This window comes from Macrotis lagotis, chromosome 2 (genome assembly GCF_037893015.1).
Source record: "Macrotis lagotis isolate mMagLag1 chromosome 2, bilby.v1.9.chrom.fasta, whole genome shotgun sequence".
Classification (NCBI taxonomy): Eukaryota; Metazoa; Chordata; class Mammalia; order Peramelemorphia; family Peramelidae; genus Macrotis; species Macrotis lagotis.
The window spans coordinates 157,634,802-157,647,094 of NC_133659.1; the positions used below are offsets into that span (position 1 = coordinate 157,634,802).

General features: G+C 39.3%; 1 protein-coding gene and 1 long non-coding RNA gene across 3 annotated transcripts in view; one reads left to right on the forward strand and one right to left on the reverse strand.

Annotated features, from left to right (window-relative positions):
• Positions 1–12,293, forward strand: part of COPA (COPI coat complex subunit alpha) — a 40,116-nt gene that overhangs the window by 19,520 nt on the left and 8,303 nt on the right. The window contains exons 11-23 of the mRNA XM_074223080.1: positions 1,857–2,007; positions 3,013–3,079; positions 4,078–4,153; positions 6,358–6,440; positions 7,126–7,265; positions 7,372–7,457; positions 7,553–7,691; positions 8,518–8,680; positions 8,791–8,937; positions 10,332–10,521; positions 10,621–10,716; positions 11,835–11,923; positions 12,102–12,225. Coding sequence (XP_074079181.1) covers positions 1,857–2,007; positions 3,013–3,079; positions 4,078–4,153; positions 6,358–6,440; positions 7,126–7,265; positions 7,372–7,457; positions 7,553–7,691; positions 8,518–8,680; positions 8,791–8,937; positions 10,332–10,521; positions 10,621–10,716; positions 11,835–11,923; positions 12,102–12,225 — 1,551 coding nt within the window. The remainder of the gene's footprint in view (positions 1–1,856; positions 2,008–3,012; positions 3,080–4,077; positions 4,154–6,357; positions 6,441–7,125; positions 7,266–7,371; positions 7,458–7,552; positions 7,692–8,517; positions 8,681–8,790; positions 8,938–10,331; positions 10,522–10,620; positions 10,717–11,834; positions 11,924–12,101; positions 12,226–12,293) is intronic.
• Positions 1–12,293, reverse strand: part of LOC141513351 (uncharacterized) — a 32,987-nt gene that overhangs the window by 9,663 nt on the left and 11,031 nt on the right. The window lies entirely within an intron of this gene.

Sequence of the window (12,293 nt, forward strand, 5' to 3'; positions counted from 1 at the left end):
ATTCAATGTTGATTCCTAGTTTTGAGAATTGTTTTTTGTTGTTGTTGTTTTAAGTTTTTTTCCCCCATTTACATGTGAAAATAATTTTTAATATTTGACTTTTTTTTATTTTGAGTTCCAAATTTTCTCCCTCCATCTTACCCCCCCCAGCCCAATGAGAAGACAAACAATTTAATATAGGTTTTACATATACAGTCTGGCAAAATATTTATAGCAGTCATGTTGTGAAAGAAAACCTAGACCAAAGAAAAATCAGGAAAAATAAAAATTTTAAAAGTCTAATTTGCATTCAGACTCCCATCAGTTCTTTCTCTGGTAAGAGAAAGCATTTTTCAGTATAAGTCCTTCAGAATTGTCTTGGGTAATTGGATTGTTGAGAATAGTTAAGTCATTCACAGTTGATCATCATACAATATTGCTGTTACTGTGAATGTCTCCTGGTTCTACTTACTTGACTTTATCAGTTTACATAAGTCTTTGCAGGGAAGCATCCTATTCATCATTTATTACAACTCTTACATTAATTCTTACAGTATTCTGTCACAAATTATAGACCACAACTTGTTCAGCCATTCCTCAACTGATGATCCTCAATTTCTAATTCTTAGCCACCACACAAAAAAATTACTGTGGATATTTTTGTACTCATAGATTCTTTTCCTTTTTTTTTTTTTTTTTTTTAGGACTCTTTGTGATATGGACCTAGTAGTAGGATTGCTAAGGGAGGGTATAACCTGTTGGGCATAGTTCAAAATTGCTTTCTGGAATGGTTGGATCAGTTTACAATTCCACCAGCATGCATTAGTGTCCCAGTTTTTACATATCCCCGTTCTAATGTTTGTCATTTTTCTTTTCTGTCATATTAGCCAACCCAATAGGTGTGAGGTGGTGCCACAGGATTATTTTAATTTGCATTTCTTCAGTCAATAACGATTTAAAGTATTTTTTCATGAGATTGTAGATAGCTTTGATTTCTTCTGAAAACTACCTTTTCATATCCTTTAACCATTAATCAGTTGGAGAATGACTTGTATTTTTATAAATTTGACTCAGTTCTCTATATATTTGGGAAATGACTGGTCTTAAGAATCTTTTTTTTTTAGGGGGGTTTTTTTTTGCAAGGCAAATAGGGTTAAGTGGCTTGCCCAAGGCCACACAGCTAGGTAATTATTAAGTGTCTGAGGCCAGATTTGAACTCAGGTACTCCTGACTCCAGGGTTGGTGCTCTATCCACTGTGCCACCTAGCTGCCCCAGGTCTTAAGGAATCTTAAACCATATGCATTAGTTCTCCTTTTCAGACCAAAAGAGAAAAGCAGTAGAAGGCTACTAGATCTCCTTATGATAGTGTAAGAAGCTAGTAGACAATAATCAAGTTTTTCAAATCTTTTTCTTAGGCTCCTGGGGCTTAGAATCATGTCATGTCAAGATCACTTGAAAGAACTTAGAGCTTTCTTAAGGCAATGGAGTTGAGTGACTTGCCCAAGGTCACACAGCTAGGCAATCTTTAAGTGTCTGAGGTCACATTTGAATGCAGGTCCTCCTGACTCCAGGGCTGGTGCTCTATCCACTGCACCACCTAGCTGCCCACCTTAAGATCTTTTTAACCTGGAGAATAGAAGCCTTGCTGGGAGGAGAGGGGAAAATGAAAGGAATATGATAATTTTCTTCAAGTATTTGAAAGATTGTCATTTGGAAGAGAGAGTGTACTTGTTCTACCTAGCCTCCAAGAGTATAAGCATGATTGGAAATTTCAAAGAGGCAACCCTGAACCTTACCAATCTCAACCCTTTCCTCAGTCTTGTCTGTTCCTTACCTTCTGAATCTGACCCAGATCACCCATTCTTCTTCCATCCAGGTCATGATGGTGGCATGATTGTTTTTAAACTAGAACGGGAGCGACCAGCTTATGCTGTTCATGGCAACATGCTACATTATGTCAAGGATAGATTTTTGCGCCAGCTAGATTTTAATAGCTCTAAAGATGTTGCTGTCATGCAGTTGAGGAGGTAAGTCTGATTTAAAGTTGACCAGTTAATTCTTCAGCCTTCTTAATACCAGTCTGTAAAGGACCAGATCTATCATGGGCTTTCATCTGATAGTTATTTAAATAGCATTTGGGATTCTTTTTTCACCCATATCATAGTTTGGATATTCTTGATGCTACCCATTTTATATCTCAGTGGGGTGAACAAGGAGGGTAATTATAATATACCTGAGGATGGGTTTGTTCAGATCCTTAGATATAGAACTATCAATTTGAGCTAATAACTCCTGGGACAATGAACTCTACTGCCTTAGTCTTGACTTATCTTTCTGTTCTTAGACACAGGTAAATTCTCTTTTAATAGAGTACCCCAACTTGGTGATATCACATTCTCTTTAGATAGGATCAGCCCAAGAGGTAGTTGAATATGTTCTGAGTGGAAAGTTCTTTTTGTATTCAATTGATACAATACTCTTCCCTCATTTTTACACCACCCATCAACAATATATACAACCTCAAACACAGATGATGTGATAACCCTTGGGACTCTTAGCAAAAGGCACTGTCCTCTCAGAAAGCCAGCTGCATCAACATGCTGAAACATTCATAGTGACAAACTTTGGCATGGGGGGGTTTGTTGTCCTCTGCCAATATTTCTGCAATAAAAGTTGGGTTGATATAAACGTTCCAAGGAACTAGAGAAAACTGCCAGAGACAAATCAAGTCATGTTGCTCTGTGGTGTCAATTGTAATTGTGTGTAGGAATTTAGATCTCAACTAAATTGATCCCATTCCCTTGCAACCTGTCCTTTCTCAGTTGTTGCCACAACCTTCTGTTCACTGACTCAGGATATGCTGAGTTTGTTTTATTAAAAGCTTTTTACTTAGGGAAAAAAGGATTCAAGTTAGAAGGTTAGATAGAAAGAAAGTAAATGCAACCTTGAGAGAAATTCACAAATGCAAAACTGAATTTTCTCAGTTGTACTCTGATTTTTCTATTCAATTTCCTCTTCTTGCATCTCCCTAGTGGTTCCAAATTTCCAGTGTTCAACATGTCTTATAACCCAGCAGAAAATGCCGTCCTACTATGCACAGTGAGTAATCACCATTGAGGTGGACTCTTGAATCTCAGGGTATATATAGGATTTGAATGCTTTCTTTTTCCTATAGATGCTTAGTTTATGATTTCTTGAAGTATTAGTCCCATTGTCATAGGTGAATGATTGTTGAATGGTTTATACCCTAGCAATGGTGAATTTATTCTTATCCTGTGAAGTATAAAATGTCGTAGATTTTCAAAAGAACAATTTTCTTTTAAATTGATGATGTTTAACTGTATGTTTGGACTTAACCCAGGAAGCATTTAACCTGATCTCACTAGATCAGAGTAGGAGAGTGGGTCAGAGAATTAATAGATTGTTAAGAGGAGATATTTCCAGCACCCCCCCCCCCACATAACCATCTCTACTTCTTGCAACCCAAATTGCAGTAAAAATAATATCTCCAATATTAATCCCCTTGCTGCCAAATTATAATAATGAGACCAGTGTTCCTACTCTAATTTTGTTTTATGGTCTCTATTGCTAATTTTTCTCTTTACTGCAACCCATATTTTTTTAGATAACTCTTCAATGACAGCTTCTTTTCTAAATAAACATTTTTTTATTTTTTTCTGTTTACTGAAGAATACTGGAAGTAGGGAATATGGCACTCTAAAACAAAACAGATTACTTGCCTATTTGCTCTGAGACATGGAAAGATTTCTTTCTCCCATCTGTCCTTCAGGTTGATGATTTGTAAAATTGAAAAAGAATACTGCCTATGGTTATCCTAAATTTTCAAGGTTTTAGAAGGAAGAGTCCTATTGTGTATATGTGAAAATTTTTGAAAAAGGACCCTATAAACCCAAGGTCCTTATAAACCCCACCTATATGTACATTCTTCACACATCTCAGGGAGGGGAGAGGCAGGCTATGTTGAAATCAGATATTCAGAATATTACATGTTTGAAAAAGAAATATTTTTTACTCTGTTAGATCAAAGAACTTTGTTGTATTCTTTCAATTGATAATCTCACTACCCTCTTTTTCAGAGAGCTAGCAACCTAGAAAACAGCACCTATGACCTATATACCATTCCCAAGGATGCAGACTCGCAGAATCCTGATGGTAGGCTTTCAGCTGCTCTACTCATTCCAACCCCACCCCTCACTCACATCATCATTTCTCTTCAAGTACTCCACCTTCCCTTCCCAGACTATATCCACATTGCTCATGTCTGTTGGCAGGTGCCGTTGACAACTGTATCATAGGCGACTACATTGTGAAAAATTCATGTTCCTCCCACATTTTATTACCCCAGCTAGATATATATATTTTATAATTTGGTTATTAGAAACTCTCCATTTTCCCTTTCAGCACAGCGTGCTCTCCTGGTTTATTGTCAGCTGAGATGACTTTCACCCTGGTAGTTTCATTTATTTAAAAATGTGGTTCCAATCTGGGGATGTGTCACCCTGGGGCTGGGGATTTATGTTCTCCCATCCACTTCCAGCTCCAATTTGCCTCCCCTCACATGTCAGAAAGATGTGGCTGTTAACAGCCTCAAGCCCCACCTGGGATCACAGTTTCCAGCTGAGACCCTGCTGCCTCCTCCATCACTCCTACCCCACTGTGAATGGTCTCCCTGTCAGAATTTGCTGACATTGCTGATTATTGGAATGGCTCTGACTTCTGCTCATGTTCCTCTTCCTGTGGTCCCTCCTGTTCATTCAGCAGAAGCCAGCAGAATAGCAATTCAGACCTCAGTTCTTCATTTCTCTATAGACAACTCAACCCCTATGGCAGGTTCCAGAGGAGCCTTTTTTGTTGCCCATCAACTGTTTCATTTGTCCCTTTGTTGGGTCAATCACTCTATTCTATGGCCTTACTGCTACTGCTATTATAGCCAGTTCTGTGATGGATAGTAACAGATTGTAAGAATCTAGATCATGACAGGATGAGAACTTGGATGAAGGGGTAAAAAAAAATTCATCTTTATTTTCTCTAACCTCTAACTGGAATTTTTCATTTCCTTCTATTAGGAAGTTAAAAACAAAACCAAACAGAACAGAACTATTCTGAGAAAGGGTCCATAGGTTTCAGCAGACCACCCTAGGGTAAATGACACAAAAAAATAGATAAGAACTCTGGCTGCTTCAGTGATGGGTATTGGGGATCTTTCTAGAGCTTCCATTGAGTCAAGAGGTTTTGCCTCCTCTCCAACCTCAGAACTGCTCAACTGCTTATGAAAATTTGGGGAGTTTTAGTCTTGTCTTCTTGCTTCTTTTTTTTTTTCCTTGCCTATCCTGGAAAGGGGGTGGGGGGGATGGGGTTACCAATTAGCAAAGAAATAGCCCAAAGATGGGCAACAGAAGGAAAGAGGAGGAGAAGCAAAAGACTTGGATAATCCACACATTGGATCACAAGCTCAATGGAGTGTTGGCTACAATAATAATTAGCCTTGTAAATAGCCAGACACCCCAGGTGCCTGAGAAATTTAGGCCAGGCCAGTCAGTATGTTGGTCAGTACATTCTGCCATATCATCTCCTGTTACTGATAGAGAAAGAAGCATTACAGTGTATCCTTCTGTTTGTCCTCATACTGACTGCCCAGACAGTAGGGGCTAGGCATTAAGAAGATCTGTCTCAAATTCATAATCAGCTTCAATACTCATCTGGTGAAAGTAAAGTGATATGGTGAGGTTTTTATAAGTCTTCCAAGAGTTGATGGTAGTGGTTGAAATTTGTTGTGTATCAGCTTTGTATTACATGTTATTCATCCCAGAGTCCTTCTTAAGGGCTCCCCTCAGTCAGAGTGCTCTCTGAATTCTGTACCCAGTCCCACAGGGCTCTTTGAGGAGACTTGCATTTACATGTTAAAAGCAACATAGCAGCTGTGAGCTAGGGAGGGGGCTTTGCCTCTCCTCCAGCCTGTTTAGCCGCCTATCAGTGGGGGGTCCTGGGCCACCGACAGGCCCCTTGCTGTGCCACAGCTTGGCCAGGAAGGCCCTGCTCGTTAGCTTGACAGAGTGTTCTGTCTCCTAGGATAGGCGGCCCCTTTGCCAGCACATGGCATTGGCTGACAGGCAGCCACTTGGCCTGGGGAAAGAGGATTGGGGGAATGATACTGGCATTTGGAGAAGAATGGTGGGGAAAAGTCACTCATCAATAGCCTCAGGTTACGACTGAATTAGTTAGGAAGCAGCTGAGCTGGCATAGCCAAGATGGCAGCCAGCAGGACTGGCAGTTCCATAGCACCTGACTCTGTCACCTGCCAGTGGCTTACCACATGTCCCTCCTTACTGACCCCTGTGCTATCTTATTCTACCTAGCCCCTGAAGGGAAACGTTCCTCTGGCCTGACAGCCGTATGGGTTGCCCGAAATCGTTTTGCTGTCCTGGATCGTATGCATTCGGTGAGTTATGACCAACATGTTTTTGTAGGGTTTAGTTGCTATGTTTTGAGTGGTGTAAAGTAAACTGAATTGATTTATTACTACCTCTCCTGTTGAGATTAACAATTGAGATCACAGAGAGATCACCTGAGGGCTCAGGTTCTAAAATAAGGTGCTCTTTATGGTAGCCAAAGCCACAGGATTTGAAAAAATGGGACCCATAATAAAATGTGCCTCTCCCCTAATACCCTAATATTGAGTAACTGCCTTAGCATGGGCTTTTGAAATAGACTCTGGGCAAACATACTTCATAAAATGTTGTTTCTGTTATCACTATACTTTGTCAGGAAGCTATGAAGCTATCAGTAAGCAGTGTTATCTTTCCACTCTTAGATATTATAGATCAGTTATATATTTCTGTGGCTAGCTCTGTAGATTTAAATTTCACTGATGAATACAGTCATTTCCAAGCTTCTCTGAATGCTTCCACTGAGTAAAGGGCTAAGAAGAGGGTAGAGTTGGGATGCTATAATAAGGGAAAAACCCTTACCTAACAACTAATCTTAAGCTCTTAGTCAATCTAAGAATTATGAAATGAAAATAGAGCACATGATTAATTGAAGTCAAGGAAGTTGCTATTCGGTAAAGAATCTTATTGCATTTTTTTCTGTACACTAAATGCCTCATCCTTTCATTTTCAATTCAGCTTCTAATCAAGAACTTGAAGAATGAAATTACCAAGAAAGTGCAGGTCCCTAATTGTGATGAGATCTTTTATGCAGGTACTGGAAACCTGCTGCTTCGTGATGCTGATTCCATAACACTTTTTGATGTACAGCAGAAGCGGTAATTACTCCAACTCTCTTGGTCCTTTGGAGACCAAAAAAATCTAGGTTGTGACTGGGAAAAAGGAAAGGTATCCTTCTTAATCTGTGTCTTTTCATCTTTCTAGGACTCTGGCATCTGTGAAGATTTCCAAAGTGAAATATGTCATTTGGTCAGCAGATATGTCCCATGTAGCCTTGCTGGCCAAGCATGGTAAGGACTAACTCAGAGCAGGCTTCCTCCTCTACCTATACTGCCCTTCCTGCCCCAACAGGATACTCATGTCCCTTGTTCTTGATTCTTAATAGCCATTATGATCTGCAGTCGTAAACTGGAATCACTTTGTAACATTCATGAGAATATTCGTGTCAAGAGTGGGGCCTGGGATGAGAGTGGTGTGTTTATCTATACTACCAGCAATCACATCAAATATGCTGTCACTACTGGGTAAGTTGTCAATATAGGAGAAACAACTGACCAATCTTAGAGAGATGTAATTAAGATTATTAAATTGTCTCATTTCTCAAGAGACTTACAAAAGCCTTGTTATCAAATCCAGTGGCCAGATCTACTCTCTGAAGTTAGTCTGCTCACTTCTGGATTCCTTCACTCCTGTCATTATATAGCATTTCTTTATTCCAAAAAAACTTTATATCACCTTCATTTTCAAATGTAGCCTTCCCTTTCCTTCCCAGAGGACCTTCCCTTGTAGCAAAGAATAAAAAAAGAATAAGAAGCAAAGAAAGCAATTCGGCAAAATGAACCCAGTTTCCTCTTGTTCCACCTCTAGCAATAATTTCCTTTTTTAGGATTTTGCAAGGCAAATGGGGTTAAGTGGCTTGCCCAAGGCCACACAGCTAGGTAATTATTAAGTGTCTGAGACCGGATTTGAACTCAGGTACTCCTGACTCCAGGACCGGTGCTCTATCCACTGTGCCACCTAGCCGCCCCTAATAATTTTTTTCTGAAGGACAACTCAGAAGTTCCTTATCCTACCTTCACTCTACAGGGGAAAGTAAAATTAGTAATTTCAGCATGTAGTATCCTCCTGTCATGAATTCTCTCCTCAACAACTCAGTATTTGTCAGATCAAGGCTAGATAGCTTATGGAGGCTGGATAGTATTTAGCAGTGTAATAAGGAGAAGTAGTCAACTCCTTTTTTTCCCCTCTCTGCAACAGGGGTCTACTTCAGACCTTAGAAAGGGCATATCTTAGCTGTCTCCAAAGGTGCTCATGACTTTTCTTATTCCTCTCTTTTTTTTTAACCTTCAGGGACCATGGAATCATCCGTACCCTTGACTTGCCAATCTATGTCACACGGGTGAAAGGCAATAATGTGTACTGCCTAGACCGAGAGTGTCGTCCACGAGTGCTTACCATTGATCCCACCGAGTTCAAATTCAAGCTAGCCTTGATCAATCGGAAATATGATGAGGTGCAGTGAAAAACAGCTGCCAGGAAAGGGAAACATCTTTAAAATCAGATGTAGGAATTGCTGTTTCTCTTCTGAGTTCTTTTTCACTATCCCTGCTCTCACACCTCTAGGTACTGCACATGGTGAGGAATGCCAAATTGGTGGGCCAGTCCATCATTGCCTATCTCCAGAAGAAGGGCTATCCTGAGGTGGCACTGCACTTTGTTAAGGATGAGAAGACTCGATTTAGTCTGGCCCTGGAATGTGGCAACATTGAGGTAAAGCCACCACTCTCTTAGAATAACAGGGCATGGGGTTTGTAGTTGAAGAATTGGGTATTTGAGTTTATAAATGGTTCTGAGTTTGTAAATGAAGATCTTCAATTGCATTTCAGGATTTTGAAATGGTAATCTGTATGAGCTTTATAATTGCCTTTTCTTTGTCTCCTCCTTTTCCTTATCTTTGTCTCTGTGAGTATATCATAACTTGTTATATTTCTATTTTCACATTCTTTTATTCTTTTAGTTCTTTTTCAGTCTTATTTTATTTTTTCCAATTACATGCAAATATAGTTTTCACATTCACCTTTTTGTAAGATTTTAAGTTCCACATTTTTCTATCTCCCTCCTTCGTCCCCCGTGGCAAGAGAGTGATCAATAGAAGTTATACATATACAATCATGTTTAACATATTTTCTTATTAGTCATTTTTTCACTTTATTTTATTACTCCCAAGACAGGAACAGGATAATCAAAATGGAGACCAAATCTCAGCATTCATTGTTCTGATTCTTCAGGTGGAGAGTTTATTAAATGCCTCTTTGAAAGCAAGTCCATTAAAATGGAGTAATGTTGTGAGATGTTTATCACATTCAAATCTGAATATTCGCCTTTTTATTCTTACTTTATGTCACCCCAGGAGCAGCTAGGTGACATAGTGGATAGAATGCTGGACCTGAAGTCAGGACAGCCTGAGTTCAAATTTGGCACTTAATAGCTGTGTGACACTGGACAGATCACTTAACTCTGTTTACCTCGGTTCCTCATCTGTAAAATGAGTTGGAGAAAGAAATAGCAAATGATTTTCTTTACCAAGAAACCCCCTAAATGGAATCACAGAATCAGAAACAACTGAAAAATGACTAAAACATCAACAAATAAGACCCCAGCTGGTTTGTCTTTAAGGACCTAACATAATGGCATGCAGAATTAGGGTAACTATACTAGAACTGATTCCATGAAGTTCCGCAACTTCTTTGAGATAATTTCAGTGAGTAATATGTTAAAAAGCATTTGATTTGAAAGTTAGAAGGTACCTTAGTGATAATCTAATCCAAACCAAACCCAGAAGGAATTCCCACTATGACAGCCATGTGGTCATCCAACCTCTGGTTAAATACCTCTAAGGAGCAACCTACCACCTCTAGAGGTAACTCATTCCACTTTCCCTAGCCCATTTAAAGTTGTGGAGCTAGATAGTGACAAAGATGGTGTGGTTCTCTGATTGGATCATGAATCCCTTAAAAATATACGTATGACAGGGTGATTTCAATCAGACAGAATAAGAATAAGATGTAATAGAATTGAAAGTATAGCCAGTGCCCCAGTAAGACTTTATAGGTCAGCAACAGCCACTCTTAATCTCTCCGTTATATTTCTTGGGATATCCTCAGATTGCCCTAGAAGCAGCCAAGGCCCTAGATGACAAGAATTGCTGGGAAAAGCTAGGAGAAGTGGCCCTACTCCAGGGAAACCATCAGATTGTGGAGATGTGCTACCAACGTACCAAGAATTTTGATAAGCTTTCCTTCCTGTACCTCATCACTGGCAACCTTGAGAAACTTCGTAAGATGATGAAAATTGGTGAGATTCCTAAAACCAGGGATAGAATGAGAGGATCTACGGAGAAGGGAGAAAAGAAAGAAGGGGATATGTCCTGATGTTTGTTCTTCTCTTGTGTAGCTGAAATCCGAAAAGATATGAGTGGTCATTACCAAAATGCCCTGTACCTGGGTGATGTTTCAGAACGTGTGCGCATCCTAAAGAATTGTGGTCAGAGTAAGTTTAAAATTATCAGGTCTTTTAAACTCTTAAAGAGTCATTGTTTTCCATTCCACAATACATATCTCTTATGGTCAGGGATCTGGTTTTATATGGTTCCCTTTGTATTCCTCAGGAGGCCTATCATCATGAGAGGGCATATAGTCAGACCAAAAAGAATGTGTTATTCATAATTTTAAGGTCAAGCTTGCTTCCACAGGAGGAACAGAAATAAAAAAGAATGATCTATATTAGGGATATTTGTGGCAACTCCTTTCTGGTGGTGGGGAGCTGTAGATTGAGGGGATGACCATCAATTGGGGAAATGGCTGAATAAATTGGTCTGTGATTGAGATGAAATGCTGTTCTCCTGTGGAAAATGATGAACAGGATTCTCTCAGTAAAAAAAAAAAATTACATGAGCAGATGCAATGGGAAATCTATGTATACAAAGTAACAGCAATATCAGTGTGAATGACCTTCACAAAGACAGCTGGTGCTATCTGAATACAGATTGAAGCGTACTTTTTTTTTTCATTTTATTTTTCTTGAGATTTTTCTTATTTTGGTGGGGTAGGGATAGGTTTACTTTTATAGTATGATTATTGTTGGTAATGTTTTTCATAACTACACACTCTTAACCTATATCAAGTAACTTGTTTTTCTCAATGAGGGGGAGTGAGGTGGGAGGAAGGGAGAGAATTTTGGAACTCAAGGTTTTGGAAGTAAATGTTGAAACTTAATTTTTGCATGTAAACAGGAGGAAAAAAAATAAGAATGATTAGATTTTATCCATACCATAATAACCTGATCACTTGACATCTCAAGAGGAATGTCATTCATGTTAGTAATTCTGTTGGTTTGTAGTGTCCTGGCAAGTCAGGAAAAAGGGATCAACTTGGTATACTAGAACAGCTACAGGCTAAAATAGTAATTGGTAAAGAAGGTAATGATTCTGCTTTTCCCTAGAACTGGGCTTTTCCCCTCAGAACTACCATACCTTTTCATTCTTCCAAAAAGAGCTCTCACCTCTCAAGAAACCAAAAAAAGAAAAAGTTCTCACCAGATAGAACACTAATATCCACGTTAAGGAATAGAGAGATTAGATGTCTAGAATTGAGTTGTTTCCTCCACAGAATCCCTGGCCTACCTGACAGCTGCTACTCATGGTTTGGATGAAGAAGCAGAGAGCCTCAAGGAGTCATTTGACCCAGAGAAGGAGACAGTAAGTCTCAGATCAGATTCCTTTGATCTGAATCAGGGGAAAAGTCTGAACTTCTAGAAGGAAGGAACTTTGGTCTATAAATTTCTGACAGTTGAGAGGAACATTAATGACCAGAGTAGACCTCAGATATTTTCTCTTATTTTTTATAAACTTGTGACTGTTCTTGATCACCTTTCAGATTCCAGACATTGACCCTAATGCCAGGCTGCTTCAGCCACCTGCACCCATCATGCCATTAGATACCAATTGGCCCCTGCTTACTGTTTCCAAAGGCTTCTTTGAGGGTTCTATTGCCAGCAAGGGTAAGTATATACCCCATCCATTAGCTGTCATCTATCTATTACCACTTTTTATTCATGGAAATAACTGT